The sequence below is a fragment of the Neodiprion virginianus genome, chromosome 3 (assembly GCF_021901495.1).
Source record: "Neodiprion virginianus isolate iyNeoVirg1 chromosome 3, iyNeoVirg1.1, whole genome shotgun sequence".
Taxonomy (NCBI): Eukaryota; Metazoa; Arthropoda; class Insecta; order Hymenoptera; family Diprionidae; genus Neodiprion; species Neodiprion virginianus.
The window spans coordinates 7,250,796-7,278,754 of NC_060879.1; the positions used below are offsets into that span (position 1 = coordinate 7,250,796).

General features: G+C 36.6%; 2 protein-coding genes across 2 annotated transcripts; both read left to right on the top strand.

Annotated features, from left to right (window-relative positions):
• Positions 1-1,948: 1,948 nt before the first annotated feature.
• LOC124301094 (uncharacterized) lies at positions 1,949-3,509 on the top strand. Its single transcript, XM_046755787.1, has 3 exons — positions 1,949-2,543; positions 2,605-2,886; positions 3,067-3,509. The coding sequence occupies exons 1-3, from the start codon at positions 1,949-1,951 to the stop codon at positions 3,507-3,509; spliced, it is 1,320 nt and encodes a 439-aa protein (XP_046611743.1).
• A 10,307-nt stretch (positions 3,510-13,816) lies between these two features.
• Positions 13,817-25,708, top strand: LOC124301095 (putative fatty acyl-CoA reductase CG5065). The gene is made up of 4 exons (XM_046755788.1): positions 13,817-14,004; positions 15,694-16,170; positions 20,367-20,594; positions 25,313-25,708. The coding sequence occupies exons 1-4, from the start codon at positions 13,817-13,819 to the stop codon at positions 25,608-25,610; spliced, it is 1,191 nt and encodes a 396-aa protein (XP_046611744.1). The 3' UTR covers positions 25,611-25,708.
• Positions 25,709-27,959: the final 2,251 nt, after the last annotated feature.

A 27,959-nucleotide genomic window follows, 5' to 3' on the forward strand; every position in this document is an offset into this window, starting at 1 on the left:
TACGATGACGATATGGGAAAGTAATGAACCTCGTTTATCGATCTGCGGTGGAAAGCCTCTCGTGTGACGTTAAAATTTTTTTTACCAGTCGATTTGCAAGGTGGTTACATTTCGCTTCGCCTTTTGCTTGTACTCGTTTCATCCAAACGGTGCTTGACACTTGATACTTACTGTGAATTTTTCACCTTGAGAATAGTGATAACTCACTTCCCCTCAACGATGAGAAATATTATTCCTCTGCATGACGTGGCAATGTTATTTCGAAGCATTAATTCGCACTCTAATTACACTCTTATTTCGTATCCATGCAATTAACTTTAAATCTATATTAGGCTGACGAAGTGAATCCTTAAAGAGAGTGTCATGTTGAATAATTTCATCTGAAGATCGTAATTCCGGAAAATCTGTCCAATTATTCTCAGTCTTCTCGGCTTATCGACGATTACGGGATGTGAATTGTGTAATGCTGATAAAACGAGCTTCAGAAAAATGCTTTCGAATAACGGAATGACTTAAGATTAATAAGCGACGATTATCACAAGCTGTATACAAAATTGTATGAATAAATACTTGATTACACGATCTGGAGAATTTACCCTAGAATCGAGGGTATCTTATTCTCAACAATGCTGAAATTTCCATCTCGAACCCTTACTTTTAGCGGTGGGTATGAAAAATGGTGACTCGATTTTAGAATGAAACCCGTAGAAGTGATTATTTACATTCGAGCTCGGATATCTGATTTTTTTTGGCAGCAATAAAAACCTTGCACGAACGAAAATATTTTGATTCCAATGCAGAGTTGCGACGATATTATTTATTTGCGGTAACCATGTTCACTCGGTATTTTATTCAACCAAAAGAAAACAACGGTTATTTGAATACGGTGGAGAAAATTTCTCTCCCTTTCGTTCCCTACAAAAACTCATTATTATTCAAGATAACTTAAGTCTGCTTGGTCCAACCACCTCTATTCGTACCCGAGTTTACAATCTACAAATGCACGGTACATAAGCCGCAGCTTTATTTGAATTCAATGAGAAACGAAGGAATAATAATCTAACTTGTAGACGCTGACGAGGTTTACCTTTAGTGAAAAATCACCGGAGCGAACCTCGCTGCAATACGAGTATGACGTAACGAGGACCACAATTTTCCATATTCTAAGGCTGTGCAACTACAGATGCAGGCAACAATATTTGTCTGCTCCACTTTCGTTGAATCGTACAATCACCCAGCAGCACGCATGTGGCGTCTATCTGTTTACGTATACATGTACTAGCGAAAAGAGCTGTCGTGATTTCTCTTTCGCCGTCTTATATATTCAGTCCTTATACATAGCGAATTCGGCGAGGTTGCAAAAGGAAATCCGTGGTCGAGAATGGTTACGCATACAAGGATCTTGTCACGTCGATTTGGTGGATTTGGTGAAGCATAAGTATCAAGTGCTCCAAGAACAAGTGAATAAGGTCCTTTTTCAACCCTAAACTGATCGGTTGCCAATTTTCATCCCCTGTTTTTCTCACATTTATCGAACGTGAATGTTTTGGTTTTTGGACTTGGACCACCGCTGATTTGGAAATGGAAAACGGAACACTCTGAAATGAAATGAATAATGGTAATGAACAAAGCTCACAGTAGAGTAGACGCAACACTATTTGTGCAGTCCACTTTGAATCTTTTCGATTATTCACGAGTCCCGGACAGAAGATATCACTGATTGTAATCTTTGATTGTTTGGAAACTAGTATTGGCGAACCATTCGTGTATGGCCGTTGAAACTGGTGATGAGGTCACAAAAATCGGCAGATCTATGGTATCCTCAAAGGCGAATGCGTGATAATTCAGTTAACGTAGCAACCGACGTGTCACGAGCTTCCATTGTTTCCAAGAAGTCAAACGATCTCACGCGGCACTTTCTAACCTCCGTCAGTACCGATATCAAGAGATGCGGAAACACTACGCGACCTGTTTCCTCGGAGTGTACGTATGTTTTAGCGTCACGACGGCACGTTTCTGGGGGATCGTCGAGGAGAGCGATGACAGAGATAACGACGAGGATGACCTAGAGGAGGGGCAAGCCACGGAGCAGGTAATTAACCCCGACGTAAATACCGGGGAGCCAACGACTCAGGGTGACAACGATGAAGCTTCGGACGCGGGCTGGGACGCCAACCGAGTGATCAGAGACGTGGCCTACTTCCTCCGGACTCACAAGTTCAAAGATTTCGACCACCGTTACTACGGCTCGGTCTCTGAGGTGCCGAGGAGACTGTATCAGGAGTTTCCTAAACCACCGCTGCGGTCGCTGCACTGGGAAGTCCACAAGCATTGCGCAGTCAGTTTTAAGTCCTGCCTGAAGTTTCTCGAGGAAATTGTCAAGCTGACACCGCTGAGGCGCCAGGACGACACCGTTACGGTCATGAGAGAGCAGTCCTGGGACCCGGAGAAGGACAAGAATCAAATCACCTCGACCCAAGAGGACTGCGAACTCGCGAAGAAGAAGGACAACCTCACCGCGGATCCGTTCCAAGGACCAATCGGTGAGTCGGATGGACATACACGATCCCAATCGCATGGCCAGGTTCTCATTCCACATCGCAGAACGATTCCAATGGAGGACCACTGCAAGCTACTACATGTGCTGGTACACTATGCTGGATACCCCGGAGTTGGCGCGCTTCGGTGAACCCTGTGACAACATGGCCTACTGTCTTGACTCCTACGGCATCGGCAACAAGGACCCGAGAGCAGACGACGCGAAACCCTTCGCCTGCGCTGTGTACAGTTTTTGTCCCGACCCCTGCTGCCCTCTGGAGCATATTTGGAAAATGGAGGAGTGCTATCAGTCGCAGGAAAATCCTTGCTACGATGGGAATGGTTCAGGTATTCCTCATCTATGCGTGCTTTAGTATTCTTCTTGGACACGTTCGCTCTTTGCCTTTGAATGGGTTCGTTGCACCTAAGATATACTGCACATCGAGTTATGTTCTAGGAAAAATGTTTGAGAAGAGAAAGGTCTTATTACTTCCTCACGATGGTTATTCGACTTTCTCGTATTTACAGATAACCGGAAATGCGTTTTTCAACGCGAAGACAATCGGGACTTTGAGTCATTGATCAAGAACCAGTTGAACGTAACCTGCGCGTGTCAGGAGGTGGGCTATGAGTGGTCTTCGCGATTCGGCATCTGTGTCGACACCGACGAGTGTAGCACCGAGACTGACAAATGCTCAAAGGAGAATATGAACACCTGCATCAATTTACCCGGTTACTATGATTGCATGTGCAATCTCGGGTATGTTTACAGTCCGGAGGCAAAAAGTTGCGTCTTTAGTCAAGCTTTCGACAAGGCGCTCCACGGAGTTGATGATGAGGACGCTAACGAGACGGAGGTGAAAAGCGTCCTGGCGAAGATCGTCAAAGTCCTTACCAGGTCAAAGGCTCCGAGTCTCGACAGCACCGTAGTCGCGTTATTTTCTTCATACATCCTCGTCTTGTGTCATTGAGATACCGAACACCATAGTAGTGGAATCTTCATTAAAATGCCGCTGTTTGAGATTTACAATTAATTAAAGCCTCGTGACGTTGCCGATTACATTTGAGAATGACAATTCTTATTCACGATCGTTTTTGATCAGCAGTATTCACAGCTCGGCGCAATACCACAGCTAGATAAATATAAATAACGTCCGATCGAAGAATTGATGGATTGAAGCTTCTCGAGGAGAGAGAAAAAATCGCACATAATTCATTCTTCAAGTTCACGGAGGCTAAGCATTAAACAGTACTCCTTTTATCGAGTACTTGTAAATCCGTTCGCAAATTTAGTGAGTGAAGAATATACCGACGAACGAGGCAAGTTCTTTACTTGAAAAGAAGAGAAATGATTTTCCGATCTGACCCACTCTGTTGAGTTCGAGTCGTTCTTTCTCCACTTTGATATTTGAGAGCAAATCTGCAGGCATGCTTGAAGTTGACGCCTACCTTCAGGAGTTTATGGATATAAGTTCATGTTCCAAATTGCGGGGTGATGGCGATGAGGAAAGTCTTTGCGGGTTTAATATTAAAATATAAACGTTGTAAATTTTCAACTTACACTTGCCGTTCAAACTTCATGTAATCTCGTTGACTTTACCGGCAATTTCCCACCGACTAATTTTTCGTTAAACTCACTTTATACAACAACCCTGAATTTCCAAGTTTATAGAGTTTCCATTGCTTGTCGATAAACACTGCGAGACCAAGCTGTCAGTTAGTAACATGAAACACTCGACTGTTCGTAAAAGTTTTCGACGAAAATTTTTACTTCCTTTGAAAAGCCGTCAATTCGACTCATCGATTAATAAGTACAATAACTTTCTTTCGATGAGTTTGTGGCCGGGTCACCAAATCCTTCGAACCCGCATCAATTTCACCCAGTTGAGTTTTGATTTTCATTCTACAGAAGTGTGACACGTGTCAGGGAACGCATACAAACCGTGCATTGCTGAGATTTCCTAACTCGTTGACACGTTGATCTCGAACACATCTATGCGAATATTTTCACTCAACTCTTGCCCGAAGGGAACTGACGCTCGTTATTTTTAAAAAGCAGACACACTCTTACGTGTTAACCGACCCGTCTACCTTGCATTCACAGGAAAACGAAGAGAGCCCAGCAGAGAGTTCCGTTTGAAGTATCGATGGAATATTGCAATGTTGGAGCTAGAAGATGACACGAGTATGACATTGTGATGCAGTTTGCTGCTTGAAAATTTAAACTTTTAGCACAATTTTGCAGTAAGATTTGATCAAACTTTACTTTGAGTCTCAATATTAAAAATATCCGTAATCTTTTTTCATCTTAGCGACTCAATGTTTCATTTATTAAGCAAACTTATTCAGCGCTCAAAATGTTTCTTATTTTTTTTATAAATTGGTTCATATTGGAACGTAATTATCAGGACATTACGAGAATATTTAAAATAGTTCGTGAAAAAAAAAAAAAAAAAAGAAAACAAGATTTCTCATCGAGAAAAATTTCACATCCCGAATGCATCGTGTTTATAATATCTTGCAATCTCTATTATTGTTGGTGTTGTGAAATGACGTTTTTGCAATATCGCGTTATACGTTATTAACAGCACGCGTTGCAAATGAAAGTAGTGTAAAAAAATTCCGTCAAGCATAACCATTGCATATATTAGGTTCCTCTCGGAGTTTTTTGGAAAAATATTTAATAAAAAGATAAGAGTGCCAAGAATTTCTATTGCTTCTACACGTCGTATTGACTTTCCTTTCATAACGTACGTCGTTCTATAAAAGTACGTATTTCGAGTCTCTCCGAGTCTCGATATTCGAGGAACGATCTTACCCTGCCTCCGGGGATATTTCGTTGGAATTACCTGACTTTGGGTCACTGGGTATAGTTCGTGCACGGCAACCCGATGCTTTTTAGAAAACACGCATCGAGGCATCTTTTCCACACGGTTACAGGGCTGTTGGCCACGAAAAAAAAGGTGTAACCTACTCAAGACGCGGTAGAGGAATCAGGCGAAGAGGTAGTCATCCGAATTATACGCAATTTTCCACCAAAGTGCTCAAATGTAACAGGTTAGTGGATACGATTCGGTAGTGAAAATTCGACGGAACTCGAAAATAAGACAAGAATAATATACATCGTGTTTGATAAAATAAAAAGCAAAAATGGATATCGTACACATCGGATGCAGCTCAAAATTCACTGCCTAAATTTATTTGAATGCGATGTGATCAAAATAAACGAATTGCTTTTCTTTCTCGCTATCGAAGGTGTGTTGTTTTTTTTTATTAGTCAGCACCAGTGTTGGATACCACTAATTACTTTTTGGCATTAATTACATCGAAATTATTAATAACATAGATAAGTTTTAATTGAAATAAAAAAATTGTACATCTAGGAGTTAGATTCTGCTTGATAATCGAATGATATGATGCCTAAAAATTACGAATGCAATAATGCTGTATACTATGATGGTAACTGTGCAGATCGATATAGATCTAAGAACCTATGGTAAAAGCGTGTAAGATACTGTTATGGTAATTAGGCGTCGGTAATTAGCCGTGCAGAAATGACGCCACCGCGATTACCGGCTGAGAGGTAACGATCAAAATTCAAATTGTAATTAGTCCCTTTTTTCTCATTGTAAATTGCAAATTACGAACGTATAAAGAATTTCTTTCTCTTTTTATTAAACATCCTCATAATTTGTAATTACCATATAATAAATCAGTTTAAAAAATTCCCGACACTGGTCAACGCCAATAAATAACCGGAAAAACGAATTTTCGAATACACAAATTCGACAGTAGCTGAAAGGATTTACTCGGGCATACAGTATTGACACTGTTTTTGAAAAAAGTCTGAGTCAAAAATATTTTATACGTACACTTTGTGAGTGAAAATGAAACCCAACATGCCGTTAAAGCAAATCCCAGGATTTTCGTTCGACCAGTTCTGTCTTACAACTTACAACCAAAGGATCAAGACGATGCTGCGTTTCATGAGTTACGTATCGTGTGAGGATTCAGCCATGGAAACAAAAGTCTCTCATTATGAAACAAGTCTCAGCCACAGTGGAAGAAATACATTTCAATAGCGATTTTGCGACAAAACGTTGTTAACTTTGTCGAAACATGCTGCAGTGCAAAAGCATTAAATCCACGCATCATGCTTTGATATTACCAACGAAACAAACAATAGCATGCGAAGCGGAGTTAATAAATTACGCCCCTGTTTCACTCCGTTTAGCGAACCTCCGTCAACTTATAATGTATACTTAATTCTGAGCTTCGCGGAAAGCACGATGAATGTTCAAAGACTTGCGCTAAGTACTAGCGTTCAAAACGATGGCTAGAGCTCAGGTAGAACACATCTGAACGCCCACGTCATCTCACCCATAATTTCTGACGCTAGTTAATAAATATACTTCATCGTGCTTTTCAATTTAACAAAGCACCCGGTTTCATTTTGCGCAAGATAAAACGTGGTGGATTAAAACGGGTCACTTGTTCTCAATTCCATGCAAGTATATATATATATATATATATATATATTAGGGTGGTCCTTGTTTAGGGTGTTGACGAATTTTTACCGCCCCATCACTGAAATCAATTTCAAATCATTTAAAAAGAGTCGCCAAATTTTTTCAGATTCTTACAGCAAGTCTGAGATAGTAGCCCGCATTGTGATCTAAGTTTCTTATGGAAATGACTTGAGAAAAACTTTTTTTCGCATTATACATTTTATTGCGACAGTAATAATGTTCCAAAAAATCTGTAACTGCGAGGTTTTAGTCGTCATTAGTGATTCTACATGAAAAAAAAATACACATCATCGTACGAGGCAATCTAGACGAATTGCACTTCCTTTAAATAAAAAAAAAAAAAGTTAGGTTTCGAGGTTGTGCAATTCGTCTAGATTGCCTCGTACGATGATGTGTATTTTTTTTTTCACGTAGCATCACTAATGCCGACTAAAACCTCGCGGTTACAGATTATTTGGAACATTATTACTCACGCAATAAAATATATACTGAGAAAAAAAGTTTTACCCATATTAATTTCCATAAGAAACTTCGATCACAATGCGGACTATCTTAGATTCGATGTCAAAATCTGAAAAAATTAAGCGATTGTCTTCGAATTATTTGAAGTTGATTTGGGGGATGGTCTGGCAAAAATTCGTCAACACCATGAATAAGGACCACCTTAATATATACATATATATATATATATATTTCATTTTAATATCGTTCAAGATTTTTGCCATTATATTAAACAAAGTCTTTATACTTCCATCGCGTTATTTGCCTTTGAAAAAAAATTGTTTCGAATCAGTTTTTGACGTTTTAGATTTTTTTCTGACCATTCGAAAGAGTTCAAGTGGGTCCGAGTCACTTTGCTTCGTCCTTTGAAGCTAGTTGAAATTTCATTCACGCAGGTGAAGGTGAGGCAAAATAAAATTTGGGAAGTTTTTTTCACGACGAGTATACGCGTTGCTAGTTGATCAGTCAGTCTGAAAATCCCAAGGAAGACGAGTGTCTACACTGTGAGAAATTTTTAGTTTCGGCTACCGCTCGGTCCTTGACTATTTTCATTTTTTACCACAACCGAAAAATGTAGTTCTAGGTAGAAAATGAAAATTAGATTTGTTGCTGTTACCAGAAAGTCTAGTATCCGTTACTATTCTTTCTCATTACGATCATTGTTGCTATATTTTCTTGCAACTGTTGCGAAAATTTAATGCTTGTGCAAGAATAAATTGACGTTAAAGCCTTGTTTAACTAAAAAATTACAGTAAACCGAAGAAACTGATTTTGCGTTGCGATTACCAAAAAAAAAAAAAGGATCGACAATAGCGCAAAATGGTTGCGCGTGCCTCGTTTTTCGTAATTCCAGCAATATTCGAACAGTTTTTTTTTTGACCATGCCTGTTTCACTGAAGTTTTCTATTTAATATAACAAATGTAATTTTACACAGAGTACCGTCATGATTCTTCGGAAGAAAATTAGGTTGGTGTGAATGTCCTAATACTGACTGAAGTTTCCAGTTTCCAACAATATCACGAATTAGGGATTAGAATTGTAGGAAAAATCAACCATTTGAGTCGGTTCGAATGTTGTTTAATTAGTGTTCGCAATTATTGGCGCTAGTAACATGGAAGGATAATTTTAAACGTATTCTTTGCCCATCCTAACTTTTGTATCGGACTGTGCGTGCCCCATTCGCTCCAGACAAATATCACAGAGTGAAAGTTTGTTTTTTGTCACGAGAACAGTGCGCGAGCTAAAATCATCCTCGTTTGTAACTGACCTACCGTATCACGTACACGTCATCCATCCGTCTCTGTTGTATCCAAGGTTAGATGTCCGTTACGCTTCAGGAAATTTCGCCTGACCGAAATTCTCGCACCGTTGTATTTGGTAATTTAATAATTTTTGAGCTCAAGGAGTGAAAAAAAAATGTAAAGTGAAACTTACAATAAGACTTCTATAAAGATCACGAATTTGATAAATACGAGGAAGCTTCGAAACCGATGAAAACAACTTTCTAAAATTTGTAAAAACTTTTCACTTTTGGAAATCGTCAAGGGTCATTTTTTTCCCAATAGTCAAATCTCCGATATTTGTAAAGCGGCGGAAATCCATCGACGGCAGTTAACCGGAAAGGGATTTCAAAATGGAATTTGTAAGCTCGTTGATGAGTGTAATCAAACGACAAATCAGGCGGTTATCTTCAAACGTCGTTTCTTCCTCGATAAAATGCAATAAAAAATTTTAGGTACCTAGAACTATATTTTTTGATTATGGTAAAAAAAAGAAAATAGTCAAGGAGTTAGCGGTAACCGAAAGTAAAAATTTCTCTCAGTGTAATTGGTACAGTTACAGTTTTTTATGTTAAATTTTCTCGTACCTGCAACCTTGAATCTGTTGATTCAGTTTACCACAAATTTTAAGTTAACCGAGAGCTTACCATCGATTCATTGTTACGCTAACATCGAATTATAGCAGCAGTTGCAAAAAAATATTGCACTAGTGACCGTAATGAGAAAAAAATAGTAACACGTGGTAGATTTTCTGGTTGTGGTGAAAAATGAAAATAGTTGCGAAGACTCTGGTTACTAAACCAGAATTTGAAATATTTCTTTGCCCGTAAACTTCTTTCGAGTCGCTGCAATCGAACAATAAAATCACTAACAGCACAAAAATCTAATATTATCTGAAAGCTGTACTTTCGTTTCGTTTTACCATAAAAATAGTTGTCCTTGTTACAAAATGTTACTGTACATTTTTTTTCCACCGTGCGAACTCCCTTCACCTAAACGCAGCAAATATTTTTTGCATAATTTTCCGTGATGCAAGTCAATTTGTTTCTGCAACTATTCGTCAATATTAATACCGATCGTTAACCTTGCGCAACAAAATTCTCTTTCAAAATGGAAACTTGTTGAATATGAAAATTTTCGATGCTACTCGATGGTACGTAATTTGCATCCATTGCAGTGGGAATCGTTGGTCGTTGCGCAAAACGTGCTCTTTCAAAATCCAAAATTTTACGATACGCGAAATTTAAACGCTTTTAGATGCAACTTAATTTGCATGTAGTTTGGTGATAATACCTGGTCAGATTATGAATAGCTTGTATAACAACACGGTAGTTTCTTGTTACGTCAACCTCGTATCACGATCATATAACAGTGAACGAGTGAAAATGAAATTTCTCTTACGTTACTTGAATCCAACGAACTATAATTATCTATGATAAATAATATTTAGGTACCCTTGAAATTACTCCGCTTAGTTATGTTTCGTAAAAAAATGTAAAATCATTACCTGTAATCGACGTCATGCTTGGAATGCAGGATTGCCATTTCTGGACACTGCTGTAAGTGTGAAGAACATCATCCGAGATATAAATGAAGGTTAAAGATCACCGACAATAAATTTTTATTACCACTTTTATAAATGGTGAATAGCTCGAATCCGCCATTTTTATATTTTATTTCTTTAACGACGCAAAAAACTTTGTAAAATAAAAATTTAAAGATCGAACTTAACGGTGTCAGATCGTATCAGCCGATTGTTTTTTCGCAAGCGCTTTGAAAATTTTATATTTTGAAACATAAGAAATCCGCGATTTCCGAAAGGATGTTTGAAATTTTTTATCCTTTTAAAAAACAGTAACAAACGCAAAGATACAAGATCGTATGTGGTTGTGTTAATTGTGTTTCATAAAGTTCGCGATGAAAGAGCATAAGCGACAGTATTTACAGCCCATTATCGTTAATTCATCCATTTTTCAATTTCAAAGTTTTTAATTGTTTCCTCATGTCTTTTTCGCGTGGATGAGAAAGTGAAAAAAAGACTTCTCCACCTTTACGCGTGCGAAAAGGTCGTTCAATAACCGCACACGCTGTTATACCATTAGACACGGAACATATATTTTGCGCGTTAAACGCATCACAGAATATGAAAATTAAGTGGGACGTACTGAAATATCATGGAATCTTTACAATTCGTGTGATATTTCGACATTTCATAATTATTGTAAAATTATGCACTTTTGTTATGAAATGTTATTATTTTGCATACGAAAATTATCGGACGGTCGACAGTTGCGTCAAAATCTTATTTTAAAACAATCTCTCGAGTCTGAATTTCGAGTTGTGTAATCAGTTTTTTTATTACTCTTACGTATCCCGTGCTGCATGTTAAAATTTAATAAACCATTAAAATTCACACATTTCCGTCTAGCCAGGGTCGCAATATAATTAAACCTCATATGGTTCCCCAATAAATCTGTCCACAAGTTTAGGTTACAAGCACGAAAATCATCCATATTTAATGCTGTTATATCGTGATAATTTGTGAATTTCATTGCGAAGATCGCGTATCAATTAGTAATAATTGTGAAACCCTTTATTAACCGTGTATTATTTGAAGAAAGAAATTTTTAAAAAATAGTGCAATTGGTGAAGCGTTTTAAATGCGTGATCGTCGGTTGCGTTGGCGGAACTGCCAGACTTTGAAATGATCCATTTGATTTGAAGAATGTTCTTTGAGCTGCCAGACGAAGAATGCGCTTTTAAATTTTCAGCTGCAAAATGAAACTGGATCCCGAAGACTTTTTTTATTGGATTTCCTTTCATTAATTCGGCGAAGAGAGAGTGTGTCATAACAACGGCTATAATCAGCTAAATTTTGTCGGGGCAATTTCGTAATTGACGTCGGTTTTTTAACATCTAAAACTCTGCTGATTCGTCAAATACGATATTCGAATTTGGTATTTGATGGTAAGTTGAAAAATAAAAGTCTAAGGCGACGTATTTGAGGTGGTATTTGAATGAAATTTTTTATAAGTTAACAGAATAATTTGATTATTGTATTACGAGTGATAAATCGTGAAGCAGGTTTTTTGAAACGAGGCGATCGTAATGACGTAGTCTTTGGTAAAGAAGTAAATTGATTTGGATCACGATTATATCAGCCAAGCGTGAAATACTGGCTGCTTTGAAAGTATCACATTAAGGATTTTTGTTAGTTAAAAAAACTTACCATTATATTTCACAGTGAAATGGTCGAAATATTTGAAAGCGTCAATGCGTCGATTCTTGTGGGCCAAAATAATCAGCAAAGGAATTTCAAGTTCGTTTTACGAAACAAAACTGGTTCTAAGATTGAAGTTGCGATGTATGGCGAATAGATAGGCAAAATCAGGTCATTCATCGGGGGAAATTGTGTAATATACAATATTATTAATAATTGTTGAAGACTCCATTATTTGGTATAATGATTGAGGAAGTGAAGGAAACGATTTACTCGAATTATGAGAGTAAAAATAAGAATTCTCAAGTTTTCAACGTTTTGGCGATTTAGTTGTTGTTCAAATCAGAACGACAGTAATGACCAAAAAATGCTGCCAAAAGTTATCGAATAATTGGAACGATATATTTTTCGGTTGGTAAAAAATGAAAATAATTAAGTACCGAGCGGTAAACGAAACTAAAAATTTCTCTTACAATTAGTGTAAAGTAAGCGTTTCACGGTAGGATCGTACTTTTCATTCGATGAACGTTTAGCATGGTCATTTGGAGGTTAACATTGCATTTTTAACTTGGACCGTGTACCCTATTTACCAGATTAGGATTCTACGGAAAAAGAAAAGGAAAATTTTATTTAAAACCGTTTTTTTCCCACGACATAAAGTTTCCAACAATCGTTACAACATCGTTGGATTGGCAAAAGCGAACCAGTAAATTAGCCTGCTATGTCACCAGATCGTACAAGTCCTAATTTTTTTTATTTATCGGGTTACCCTGAAGAAAAAGTTTACAGAATGAAAGGAACTACTTACTCTAGACGATTATGAAGGAACGAATAAGAAATGCTTGAAGAGACATCGAACGAAAAACATTTTTAAGATGCCACGCAGCTCTTGTGAAGCGTCTTGAAAAATGACTCAAAGTTCACGGGTATAATTTTTGCGCATTATCTATTTTTTGAAAAAGAAGTACAGATTCCCAGTTAAAAAATCAATGCTTACCTCCAAATGACCTTGTAAATGTCCGCCGAATGAAAAGTTAAAAAAAAACCCGGTTAAACCGTGAAACATTTATTTGAAACATTATTCCCTCAAATATGTTGTTCACAGGATATTCCGCTGTGTCAAATTAAATGAGAGATCCTGTGTATACGTTTTTACGGTTGTTTTTCCAATCAAATCTATACCGCGTGACATTTTCCCGTTTGGATGAAAAGTAAAAAAAGTACACCGATCATTCCAATCGTACTGATTTTATTGTGAAATAAATAATAACCATTTTTTATTCATAAAAAAAAATCCCAGGTCAGCTTCACTTCACCGTTTTCAGCTTTGAGTAATAAAAGTCTCTAAAACAAGATAACTTGACTGTCTGCTCATTTATGTCGATATAATATTCCCGATTGTTTTTGAAAATTTCACAAGGAATCTGATACGAGCATATTTTTTTCTCACATGTTATTTATTGTTGAATGGAAAACAGTCACGTTTCATACTGTGAAACAATTCGTAAAATCGAGTTACAAAATCCTTGGACACGGGTATGTAATAATAAAAAAAAGTTTAAAAAAAAAAAGAAAGAAAAAAAAAGAAAAAAGGAGATGATACAAGTTTGTTTATCGGCCAAATCGTTCATCCATAATCTCATGGCTCCAGCAGAACTGGTTGCCCTTCTTAGTTGGCATCGTCTAGCTGCACTCTCTATGCACTTTCATATACCGGCGAGCAGCTTCCGATTCTCAGTCAGTAACGATGACCGTTCGCGAGTGGTTTGCGGGCCAGGAGGTCCTCCTGACAGGAGTTACAAGTGACATAGGAAACGCGGTGCTTGAAAAACTGCTGAGATCTTGTCCGGACATAAAAGCTATCAGCGTGATTCTAAGGTCGAAGAATCTTCGGAGTAGCGAAGACCGGATAAAAGATTTGCTCTCATCACGCGGGTCGGTAAATTGTTACGCGTGCACTGAAAAAAAAAAAAAATTTCATTTGTTACGGTAGATAGAAAAATTTAGTACAACAGGTATCGTTAAAAACAACTGTTTGAATATTGTTGAAATTACGAAAATCGAGGTACGCGTAAACGTTTCGCGCTGTTGTCGATACTTTTTTGGTTATTGCAACGGAAAATCGGTTTGCGAGGTTTACTCTACTTTTTTAGTTGAATAAGGCTTTAATGGCAATTTATTGCTGCACAAGCGTTAAATTTTCGCAACAGTTGGAAGAAAATTTAAAATTTAAAAAATTTAAAAAAGTTGAAAGAAAAACACTTAATTCCTGGCCCTGTTTTCAACGCTTACGATAATTCAACGGGATGCTTAATGGTCTCAGGTTTAGTTCCGATGTTCAAAGTTCCCAGCATTCGTCACATTCTTCAGTAATATTACACGCTTCTCATAGTACGTAACTTATAGTAAAGAAATCACGTCAACTATACACGCTGTGGAAAGTATTCTCCGAGAGCTAAGGTAAAACGATCGTTTCACCAGGAACCGATCTCTGGTTATTCACAATTCTCTCACAAATAACGTGAACGACAGTGCAAAACGATGAAGTGGACGTAAGAGAATGGGAGTCGTTGTCACGTAATTCGCGTAGAATCGGAGTCGCATTTTGAACATTAATGAACATTGCTGTACATCTAAATACCAACTGGAAACTTTCAAGCCAATCGTGAAACGCGAAGTGACAAGCCAGAGTCAAATGAGCCAAAACGATGAAACATTCTATCAGCCAAATTCATGACGAAATCGAATTGATAATATAAAATTTCCAAAGATGTACTGTTGAACTGTAAAACGTTGGAATCAAAGGGAATTAAAAACAAAAGTGATAACAAAAGTTACAGAGATTCAGCTCGATTATGTTTAATTGATATGTTCAAATTCTCGGAACGAAAGTTGCAATTTTTATACTACATATTTTTACTCTCACGATTTTCTGTGTAAATAAACAGCCTGCAGCTCGTGGACAAAAATTTCATACAAACAGACCTTAAATGTATCCATAATAAGCAGTAGTGTAATTTTTTCTGCGAGTCATTCTTCTTAGATAGTTGGAAAAGATGTATCCGTAACAAAATGCATGTGAAAATATGTTACAATCAGTTGTTAATTATTTATCAGCGTAAATGCGTGAATGTAAAAGTGTGAAAATTTGATTTCCGATCATTTTTGAATTAGTATTGTTGGAAAGATGCCCAAAGATCCCAAGAGAGAAATTCCCTGATTCCCTGTCATGATGTCAATGTATCAAAAAACATCGTGAAACTTCTCGACGTTTCAATTCAATTTATCAAATTTCATAAAAAAAAAAAAAAAAAAATAAGCCAAAGATGGCGAATGCAAGTTTATACAATTTACAAAAGCGATAACTAAAAATATATTTTGACTTTGAAAAGGCGTATCCGCCAAACATAAGAACTTTAACCTTCATTTATTTTTTGTCCAACATTATTGCAGACGTTTGTGTTGATTACTTTTTGTTGCGAATGCCGCGAAAAAAGATATTTACACTCTTTTTTCTTTTCATCGCTAAATTAGCTCTTTTCGCGGATGCGTTCCACGCCGTCAGACAAGCGACACGAAATTCCGACACTCACGTTTGTTTCTCTGACGTTAAAAAAAAAACAGGTTCGAAAGAGTGAAACAAGAATGTCCGGGAGCGATTTCGCGGGTTCGGATCTTCGAGGGAAATCTGGTGTACGAAAATTTGGGCCTTGACGACGATCAACTGGCGCGTCTCCGAGGCTTGAACGTCGTGATCCACGCGGGCGGTCCGCACGAAGAGCTTCTCGACTTTTGCTGCAATTTGCCAGCCCTAAAATCGGCGGCCGTCGCGACGAGCATCTTCGGGAATAGAGGACGGATCACCGAGTCGGTTCTTAATTCAAAACTCCCGGGGATCCCGTTGGTCATGATCCGATTTCCGGCCATCGGACCGGCGGCGAAAGAACCGATTCCTGGTTACACGAGCGTCCTGAAGGGGGCGACGGTTCTCATGATCGGCGCCGGATACGCTCTCGGAAATCCCGATTCTCCCGCGGCGATACTTCCGGTCGATATCGCGGCCAACACCCTCATCGCCTCGGCATGGGACAAAGGGACGAGGTGAGATTTACGGGGATTTTTATGGGGGTTGAGGATTGATTTGAAGATGAAACCGACGACGAGTTTTCACGGTTGATCGAATGATCGGAGGTTGATTGGTTTGATTTAATGTTTTTTTCCGATTGATCTGTCGGTCGGTTGCTTGCAACGAAATTAGTTTCTGAGGTTTACTCTACTTTTTTAGTTAAATAAGGCTTTGACGTCAGTTTATTCTTGCACGAGCATTGAAGTTTCCCAACAGTTACAAGAAAATCTAGCAACAGTGATCGTAATGAGAAAGAATAGTTACGGATACTAGACTTTCTGGTATCAGCTAGAAAACTAATTTTCATTTTCTACCTAGAACTATATTTTTCGGTTGTCGTAAAAAATGAAAATAGTAAATAAACGGATCTAAAAATTTCTCTCAGCGAAGGGACGATTTGTCGATTGATCGAAGATATTGTAAAATGAAAGACGGATTCAACGATTGATGAATCTTGTTTGGAGAAAATCGTTCGAAATAAACTTGCAGTTTTTTGTCTGATAATTTTGCCACGTTTTTGACTGTCTTAGCATTTAAAATATTCTTCACGTGGCAATTCGGGTAGAAAGTGAACGATTGATCGAAAAAAAATAGAGAAAAGGGTTAATTGAACAGTCCGATTTTACGTTCGATCGATTAATCGCACAGTCCTAAGATTTTCCTAGATTTAACGAATATGAGCATCGAATACGAACGTCGATATGAATATATTTTTCATACAAAAAAAAAAAAAAAAATCAATACATCATTAGGTTCAACAAAAAAATAATCGAAACAATCATTTGGGTTGTTGAATGAAACTTTCAACGGCCGTATTAGTTAAACTCAACTCCTTTATCAATCTATGTGTTCATGTCAATTTATTAAAGCCTTTAGTGGAAATATCTTACCAAGTTTTGAAATTATCTTAGCCTCGAAAAAATAAAGAAAAATTACCGGTTTTTCTATGACGGTGGAAAATCTAGTATCTTTTTTTTTTATTTTTTGCGATTGTTGTCGCTCGAAAGTTTTCAATATTTAATTACGCTGTTTGCGAAAAGAACGATGTTTATTACGCAATCAAATGATTCTGCATTTTCTCATCGTTTTTCACTTTCACGATAATGGTAAGTTAATAGGTCCAAAAATGTAAATTCATATGTCTGATACATAAGGATAACGTTAAAAAAAACCTGTTTACAAGCTGCGAATAGAATCTTGATTAGGACCAGAACGTTGACATGATCTTGCATAACTAGAAGACCTTGATTCGTGTGACATTGCAGGAAGTCTCTTAGGTAAAACAGTGTTGCGTCTGTAAGTTGCATTTGAAAAATTATTCAAGAATCGTTCTAGCTAGATTAATATTTTTTGACGGATGATAATCGAGAGAATTAAAAACTGCTCCACGCGAATTGTTCAATCAGTTTGTCGCAACGTAGAATAATTGAAATGAACGTTCTTATATCGTCACTTTTACAGTGAAAGTTTTTTAAGACCAAGAAAAAGTTTACGACCTTACCGACTGGTCGAATTCACAAGTAACGATAAGTCTGTAAAAAAAAAAATTAAAAAAAAAAATTAAAGTACGATACTGGACGTTATATACAATCGACGAAAATGTATGTTGTAATAATTTTCACCCAAGAATCACCCAAGACATAGAAGAATATCGATGTTAAAAACGAGTAAAAGAAAGTTGACCTTTCAGTTCGAATCACGTGTAAAATTTCCATTTCGTGGATTATAGAAAGTCGTTTTTCTGACTTTTACTGTAACTTCATTCCCGCTTCATTGAGAAACGAAATTTTCGTCACTTGACAAATTTGCAAATAAAAATACGTTGGTAGTAATTCTTTTTCATTCTATATATTCTTTTTTGTTTTTTTTTTTTTTTTCAAATTAAATCTTGTTCAATTAAAACTGTAAAAAAAAAAAGTAGCACACCTATTTTTGCTGCAGATATTGTCTTGATAAATTCAAAAGAAATCGAGCATTGAAAAATGAATCAACTGGCATGAAATGGCCCACATTTAGCTGCTAGCGTCGAAATGAAAGAAACGCGTTTTAGAACAGATATTCATCCGGTCATGCAATCTGCGGATTCCACAAGGAGTATAAACGTGATTATTATACGGCGTGATATAAACAAGAAAAGAAAGTCAAACTAGCCGTGCCTAATTTACATATGAGGTATTCCATGCCAACTCGACCCATGTTTTTTCCCCACCATATTTTTCATTGCTTTCGTAATTTTTCGTACAGATTTTCTTTCTCTAGCCGATATATTTTTACGAATTTTTAAACGTTAAAACAGGAAGTCATGTTTGATTTTCTCGAAAAAATTCACGAAAAAGTATTTTTCTTATATTTAATTTAGTAAATTGAAGAAAATTTTTTTGCGTAATTTTGTTCAATTTGTCATTTGTATCGGTATTTATTCATTTTCGTGCACCAAGCGGGTGTGAAATTATACATATATATATATTGATGTGCATATTCATATATTATATGTATGTACATTAATTTACGTCCGGATACAAATGCCTATGAACACGTCTATATTTATCGTATCCCTGAAACAACAAATGATTTAAAATAAAATTGAAACAAAACCGTAGCAAAAGGAAGAGTTTTTTTTTTTTTTTGCAAATAGAGTTTTTACAGCAATTTTTAAGAAGCGATATTTTTCGAGTTGTTACACTTTGATTTTGGGGAATACGATTATATGCATAATTTCACATCCGCTTGGTGAATAAGAAAATTTTCAAATCAGCGAATGACGTGTAAAAAAAAAAAAAAATACACCAGCTTTTACTTCCGGATGTGGCCTAAAATGATCGTCTTTAACCGAAGAATATTTGAGAATGTTTGGGAGAGGATCAAATATCTTTTGAAATCTTTGTCTTGAGGTTTAAGAATTCATAAGAAGTTGGCGGCTGAAATAAAAAAAAATAAAAAAAAATACAAATAATTTGGGAGTGCTAGTTGGAGATAGAATAATCGTATAAAAAATTATAAACAAAATCAAAAATGGAGAGGGAATATCATTTATCGAAATGGCATGGAATGCCTTATAACATGTCGTCATGGTTTGTGGAGTTGCTTTCTCGACGGCTCAACAATGTTTTTGACCGCATAATCCGTTAAATTATCGCTATCGCTGATAATTATCGCGGGTAAATAATTACACAGGTGCCGTTGCACTTTCGCTTTCAGTATTTCTTCGCCGTTTTAATAAGACCGTGTAACAATGTTTCTGCCGTTAGTTAAATTACACTTCTTTGTATCATGCGTGCATGAGTATTGATGGAAAAATATTAAAAACATTTTACTACATTGGAATATCTGAACGTACGATAATTGATCCTTGTTATAAAATATATATTTGACATCGTTATTTACGATTTGTTGTGTAACAGTATCACAATTATTATCATTAACAAACCAAGAATTATCGTTGCTAAATCTGTATACATGTTACACAATATTTGGCAGATATTCGTTAGACATCAAAACAAGATAATATGTCTCATTTGTATTATAGAAAAAAAGTGAAACGTATGAAAAAGTGGCAGGAATAATTTTTCAAAATTTAAATACCTAAAAAATTCCATGTACTTGCATTTCTTCGAAACGACAGACCTCAAAAAATGGATGTTCCTTTGTTTTTTACCGACATATTTTAACCTCCAATCACCATACGAAGGTACGAGACAAGCATTCGCGAAAAACAGCAAAGAGAGTTTTTTTTTTTCTTTCAACGAGTGGAATTTTGTAAAAATGATAAAATTACACGCGAACCGATCTACAAACTTTCGATCAGTTTTTTGTGCCCGAAATTTCAATTCAGCTGCGATTTCGATGCGACGTCGCGATGTTTCGCATCGAGATATGAAAATCCATGAATTCTCAAATCCTTAGACCTTACCATGTGTGAGAAATACGTAGATCAATTTTTTGTCACTTTTTGTGGTATTACGAGATAAAACTGTCGCCTATAAATTTTGCGACACATCCTTTCATCTTAAGAAAACTATGGAACAACGTGTGTTTCGTGTAAAAAAAAAAGAAAAGGGCAATCTTTTCCAAAACGATACCCACTTGGTGTTAGATCCTCGGTAATTTTGAAACTACTACGTTTTTCTCGATACATATTTTCAGTTCTGCGCGTTGTTTTCATTCGTTTTAGAAGCTACGAGCGAGCGGCGACAGTCTTCAGCGTTCCAGCCCTCGGCTGCACTTGGAGAACCCTTATCGAGAACGGGTGCAGGGCGAGTACAGAATTCCCTTTTCCGTCCTTCGGCATTCGAGGGATGACGTCAAGGCCACGGATGCATTTTCTGGTCGTCCTGCTGCTCGAATGGCTGCCCTCGTTCCTTTGCGACACGTTTTTGGTTGCGGTCGGGGGTAAACCGAGGTAAGCGATCGAAGGATGTTAATTTTAAGTGAAATCAAGGTCGAATTGGCCGGCGAAACAGATAGAAATTAATTCTTTCAAACCAATAAAATAAATCTACGTCATTCAAAGTTATGAAATACTGTTATTTTAAACAGACGCTTTGAATGTCAATGCTTCATTCGAAATTGCTTCGAAGTGGTCGCGATCTCACTTTACCACGATTTGTCTCTGACACGAAAGACTGTTTTATTCGTTGTTTTTTACAAACTCATCGGAACATTTTTATTTGTTCACGTTCACGTGGCGTTGAATACTGAATTATTTAATATTGCACCGATGTTAAAATTTTGACTTTAAAATGAAAATATTGACTCAAAATTCCTTTGGCAAAGTAACTACAAAACTTTTTTAGACGGTTTTGAGATATTTCGGACATGTTTCGGAAATGAGGCTTTCTTTTTTTTTTTCTTTATTTTTTTCATTAATCTTCGGTTTCCTCGCAGCGTGAGAATAATTCTACAAGATATATAGCGGCGTTTAATTTGCCGGAAAATTTTTTACCCCCATTTTATATACTTGACAATTATTTAATACCCAGTTATCTCAAGAAAATCGTAAAAAACGAGAATCAAGATTTTACGGTGTAGTGTAGAAAAAAAAAAAAAAAAAAGTGAATCGGTTGATCACGATCGATAAGTGACAGTATTAAATTAACTATGGTAAAGAAAAAGAAAATATCTTTCTGTAACTTTTCAGCAAATTAATAATTTGGTCAGAAATATCTGACGGGTCGCTTATGTGTATTTAATTATTAAAAATTGGATATTTATTATGTGGTTAATAAGTAATCTTGTGTAAAACGCACATTTTGGATGCAATTTAACCGCAACAGCTAAAGATGAAAATACAAAGAACTCTAATTCATATTAATCGATTCTCATAAATTACGCAAAAATGATAAAAAATGTACTTTGAGGTATAATTTTATTATTTTATTATTTTGGACAAGCGACACTCAAATAAACAACACAAACCGGTTCTCGTCTACTTAGATTCCTCATTACGAGAACGGAATAATCTCGCGGATAAAATGATTCGATAATTTATCGCGTCAAGGCAAATCGAACGAAGAATGTAGAGAAATAAATGTAAATCAGGGCTTTATTGCCTGAATAAAACTACCTGCATCAGAGTTTTTGAATGCAACAACGTAACTGCAGTGTAGCAGCTTTTGCGAAAGTTAAATGCACAATCGCAATTCGGTGTGACAGCACCCTAATTGCAGCTGCGCATGTTTAAACGTTTGATCAAATTATTGTAGCGAGTGCGCGATTCTGCGCTGTTGTATTAAACGCATCGTAACATCAAGAACGCGCTGAAACGCAGGATACAATGCAAAGGGTCATCTAACATTTTCGAATTTGAATTCCGATGCTTTTACTGTACTAATTGCGAATTTCGCGGTGTAATTCGTTGCCATATGTGCTACTTACCACTCAATGGCGGAGGATATAACCATTATGGTTTGTTAATCACTATACGAGCGTACAAAGTGGAATTATTCGATGCAACGTTCGGGTACTGGAAACAAAACTTTAATGACAAAATAATTGTATCCTCATTTCGCGACTCTAACTCGATTATGGAATGGAGTATACACGCGATTCGAGGCTCGCATGAATCGAATGAGTCCAAAATGGAATCCCACATCGTTTAGTTTGTTCAATAGTTACAAAATTCATTGCGGATAATTCGATTCAACGAGAGATATAAATAACTAGCAGCTAATAACTGACCTGCTATTAGTTTCAAACGCCTCTTTATAAAAACTTTCTTGCGAACCTCATCGAAAACTTGAAAACTCTTAAAAATAACTTTCCTCTATCTGTAAGAGTTCAGTCAGCGTTCGCATAAGTTTCTGAGCTCCTTCCGACTCGGCTTACAAACATTGTTATATCTCTGAAACTATTGATCTCGTTGTGAGAAAATTTAGTCTAAAATCTAGCGAAACGCTGTAGCTACCCATAGAAAGAAAAATAATGAAAATCGGTTCGTTAGTTCCGAAATTACACGCAAACATAGAGCGAATTCCTAACGACTGCATCGTCCGTCGTCTGCTGAAGTTGAACGCGCATGCGCTACAATACGAGAGCAACTGTTTGCCAGGGTGACCAACCGTCACGAACGTAACCTCAAAACTGCGACAAGTTTCCGCCGGCCGAACGCAGACGACGGTAAAATTTTTTGAGGTTATTCACATCTCGGCGAATTCTCGTCTGGATTTAGCGAGTGTTGTATCAATGAATACAGCGTTACATTCGCTCACAACGACTCTTTTGCGAATGAATTACAGCTCGGCAGACAGTGATTGATATCGTAATGTTAGATGCTGACGCATTACGTTGGCGGGTATTTTATTCCTCCTTGCTTATATACGACGGCGTGATCACCTAGAAATAAAAACCATCCAAAGAGTTTATTATGCGCTAATGGTCCGTACAGAATGGAGGCGCGATGTACTGGAAATAAAAGTTGTTTCGGAACTACGATGAAAAGGCCCGCGTTATATGCAATGTCGTAAGTTGAAACAGCGACTAGTTTTTTTTCTTTGACTAAAATGAAAAATTAGATCGTGTAAATTGATAACTTAAATTTATATGTTAACCAAGATCACTTCTAAGCCGATTAATTCAGTTATTTATTTAGTGATAATAATAGACAAATGTCTCTTGACTCAAGTATTTTTCAGCGTAAAATAGATCCGGCAACAGCGCATCTGACAGCTGCATGTTCTCGATGTTTAGTTGAATTTCATTTATAAATTTATAAAATGACTAATGAAAAAACTCAATATCGATGCACCGGACTATTTGCAAAGAAAAAAAATGTAACATGAAAATACGGTTTTTTATCCGACGTTGCCACAGTTTTTTGACTGACTGATATTTTCGTAAATTTTAGAACGTTCAGATAAAAATATTTACAAAACCACAAGTCAGAAAACGTTTTTTTTTTTAAATAATTCTTGCGTAATCTACAATAATCGATAAATAAAAATTACTGTGTTTTGTATATTTATCATTAGTAGGTGTGGTTAAATTGTATAAAAAATGTGCGTTTTACACAAGATCCTGTATTGACTACATGTTAAATATCCAATTTTTAATAATGAATTACACAAAAACCACTCGCCAAATCTGTCTGAAAAAAATTATTTCACACGTATTTATTAACGATTAAAAAAACATAAAAAAAAATCAGTTTTTATCTTTTCATTGCTATGATGTCCGAACAACCTTACATTTTGCCATTAACGCGGAATGTTCAAATATTACGGTACTTCAGAATCATGTGTAAAACGACTTTGAAAGCAGTTTTCAAACTTGTATACCTCACTCAACGAGTGTACAGAGTTACGTGTTCGGTAAATACATACAGAACCTACACCACATAGTTCCGTTTATTTAATCTCCAATTTACAGCATCGTAAAGTCCTGACTGAAGTTCAAGGATTCTTTTTTTCGACGTGTTTTCAATTTGTAAAAAATTCCGTCAAGTTATTTGCCGCGCAAATATCTTGTTTAACATTTTTCTTTTTTTTTTTCTCTCTCTTTACACTTTCCTCGCGTCAATAAAACGGGATTCATTGAAGAGTACAGTGCCATCAAAAAATTTGTTGAAACAAATTTACGGGATAACGAATATCGCAAACACGCGAATAAAGCTAATCGAGTTTATTTTGGTTACTTTTGTAAAAACAAATCTCGAAGATCCTGAATTTTTACTGCAATTGCACAATCATTTTGTTTCGCATACGGATTAAAAAAATTTTAATAGTTTAAGCGGTACAACGAAATTTCAGATCTCGAAACTAGTGATTTACATTCGTGAAGAAACAAAAAAAAAAAAAATTACAATGACAAGCGTAAAAACTAAGCTAAGAAAAATTGGATAAAAATTCTTTCAGATCTAGGTTGGAACATCGCAAACGATATGAATGAACGCGGCGATTAAATTTCATCTGAAAATGTGAATTTTAAATGATCCGCTTCGGCTCCCCCTTAAAATCATCAAACGCAGAGGTCGTTCTTTGTTCTCCGGAAATGCATTTTCAACGTTTGCAATAGCGTGGAATTTTTTTCATACTTCGCCACCGTTTAATTCATGCCTCAGCGCATTAAGTACCGAATATCGATGTCTGCAGGCAGGAATTTAAAATTCAGATATAATCCTGAAAGGTTTACACCAGCATTTGCACGCAGCTGTAATGACAAAGTTCCAAGGATATGTTTCTCCTGATTTTCGATACACCCTCGCGTTTTCTTCTCTGCAGATCCATTACCATTCACCTTTTATCCGTATCAGCATAAAACAACAGCATAAATTGACCCAACAATTATAAACGTACATAAAAATCGCAACGGTAAAATGACAAGGTCCGATGGAACTGTCTCCAATATCAACTACGGTATTCATACAATGACCTATTTATACACTGTATAACAAAATATAGATACCAGATTCTAATTCTCTATTCTATTTTGCCAAGAGGACGTTTTTTTTATATAAAATGCATGGTACCAGAACTGAATCGGGTCGATGATTCTAATTTTCGAATCTCCGCTTACTAATTATTCCAACCTTGAATAACGTTCTTTCGTTCCATTCATTTTCAACCACGATACGACCGAACAATCGACTCGTTCTACACCATGTTCCTAATTTTTTTTTTCCAGAATGGTTAAGGAATATCAGCACATGCGTTCAATGCTAGAGACACTGGAGCCAGTCTTGTCAAAGTCTTGGACTAGCGACCAAAGAAAAATCCGAGCGTTGAATGATCGAATGACGGCGATGGATCGAGAGGATTTTTACGTCCAGACAGACATTGATCTTGAATCGTACGTCTTGTGCTCAAGCGCGATGGCAACAAAGCTCTGCATGAACAAGGCTAACCTGACGTTGATAAGAAATTTCAAGATAGCCGCAATGCTGGGACTGGCTGCTGTGCTATACATCCTCCTGTTCCTCTGATAGTAACTGCGTCAATGTCGACGCCACGGTCAGATAAAAGCGTTAATCCAAAGCCAGTGGCTGCCGGACGTCACTTGAAAATTTTTTTGGCTCATTGCTTGCAAATTAACAAATAGGTATATTTTTACATTGTTGGTTAAAGTTGGTTGAAGAAATTGGTGAATTTTGGGTATTTATATTCCAAAGCACGGGGGGGGGGGGGGGTCGAGCTTTGCTTACATATTTTTTATCAGAATTAATCAATCCAAAGCACGATTGTTGATGGTGAAAATTTTAAACAGTCTAGTATACGATCACAGTTAAAAATACAGCGATCGGCTGAGAGGAAACGTTCGGTTTTGAAAGGGACCACAAACTCGCCTAATAGCAGACTAAGCTGAAAGAATGATGTATGGACAAAACTGCGCGGCGTTGAACTTTCACTAGTTGTTTACAGTCGACGGAATGATTTTTTTTTTCCACCGGAGTCGCATCTCGGTGTTGTAAATATTGCTATTTCACATTTTTCGCAGTGCTAATTTTCCCACGAAATTTACGCTGAATTGCAGTTGCACACTGACGAAATAACCCTAAATCATAGCAGCTTTCACCGTCATACCGTTATTCGAATGTTTTCGACTTTTGTGAAAGTTTTTTTTTTTTTTTTTTTAATTTTTTCATTCCAGATGATTTGTGTATCACGTAACAAGTTTTCTCCAAAATGATATATCGTTTCTTACAACGATTATACTGATCAGAGAATCGGCAAGAATCAAAATTCTGTACATATAAATTATATAACTATGTAAATGCGTGTATCGTTGGTATATTCGGATTTTTGTGCCTCGATTTACTGAATAAAGGAATTTTATTATGATTATAAGGCGTTTTCACTGAGCGGGAATAACTCGGTCGATAACGTCGAAAATACTGCATGAGACGATTTGATTCGGCCAGTGGGTAGAGTAACAAATTACATTTAACCCTCTTCAGAATCCCTCCATTAAACATTTTTTCCATAATCTTAAATCAAACATGGTCGACTGACTTGGCTTGCTGACTTGGTTGCTTCTTTTTTTACCGGCAAGCTCGATCGCTGGCTGATATGTATAAGAAATCCCGGGATAACTGTCGCTGCTTCAAATATTAAGGTCTCGTTTTACGACTTACAAGATTCGAACTTCGTTCATAACTGCGTTCAACGTCTTCTCTATATGTGGAGAAAGGGCCATCAATGAGTAACAAATTGTTGTTTGCAGCACGACTGGTTCGTTCGCTGGCGTTCTTGGTGAAAGTGATCTGCACGATTTGAATTTTCTGAACAATCTCACGCTCCTACAGAGAGTTTTTCGATGACCTGAGAATGATCGCAGAATCGAATTTTGCTTTTCGTCTATTCTACGTTTTTAAATCACTGCTACTTTCAAAGATCGTTTGAAACGGAGGAAAAAAATTAAAAAATTGTCCGTACGTCGAAATAGATTTTGAAAAAGCACAAAACAAAACAGATCCGTAACGTAAGGGCTATTATTATTTTTTTTTTTTTTTCAAAATAGTTCTAAACCGAAGTTTCAATAAGAATGACTTTTTTGAATTCAAGTCTTTCGCTTGAATAATTATCAATCGCGATGAACAGATGATATCGGGGAACTTCTTTCCAGTATTAAATTTCTTTGAATACATCAATGAAATTTGAAAATTCACTTTTTAACATTCGCGAACGCACCAATTGCAACTAAAGGGGACAGAATGAGACAGAATTTAGAAAATACAGAGCAAATTCGAAAACATTTTTTACTAGTTATCATAAAAATATTCTCCTGTGCCGAGTGTGTCAACAAAAACATACAACTCATTAATAACACGCAAACACTAATAATGATCCTACAATTTTTTCCGCATTCCATCAAAATGATTTTGCAAATTTTATACGACGTATAAACGAGTGATTTCCATTCAGACAGAAATCATAATTTGGCTTCGTTTTTCGCCGTTTAATGGGATTGAGTACCTGATTGACTAATTATCCGTATGAATTAGCAATGGTTCACAAAAGGGCGTTTGATTTTTTTTTGTAGGTACATGTACGATACATAAGCATTTCAAGTCTTTCGATAATTTTTTTCCCTTCTCTTTTTGCAACTGAACGTCATGAGATAATTATCGTAAAATATTTCAGTTTAATGGTAACAGCGTGTTTCATCAGCAAAAAACATTTCTTTCGATTGCTCGTTTTTACTTTAACCGGATTTTCTCTGTACATACCAGCATTTCAGATTTTTATCAAAGCTTCTTCGACCTTCAATTCATTGTAGAGTAACTTAGAGGCTGTACAAATATCAACACGATAATTTTAGTACTGATTCTTCT

Coding starts and splice junctions, on each gene's coding strand:
- LOC124301095 (XM_046755788.1), top strand. CDS start 13,817: ATGACCGTTCGCGAGTGGTTTGCGGGCCAGGAGGTCCTCCTGACAGGA. Junction 14,005..15,693: donor GATTTGCTCTCATCACGCGG/GTCGGTAAATTG, acceptor AAAAAAAAACAG/GTTCGAAAGAGTGAAACAAG. Junction 20,595..25,312: donor GCGGTCGGGGGTAAACCGAG/GTAAGCGATCGA, acceptor TTTTTTTTCCAG/AATGGTTAAGGAATATCAGC.
- LOC124301094 (XM_046755787.1), top strand. CDS start 1,949: ATGCGGAAACACTACGCGACCTGTTTCCTCGGAGTGTACGTATGTTTT. Junction 2,544..2,604: donor TCCGTTCCAAGGACCAATCG/GTGAGTCGGATG, acceptor TCCACATCGCAG/AACGATTCCAATGGAGGACC. Junction 2,887..3,066: donor CTACGATGGGAATGGTTCAG/GTATTCCTCATC, acceptor TCGTATTTACAG/ATAACCGGAAATGCGTTTTT.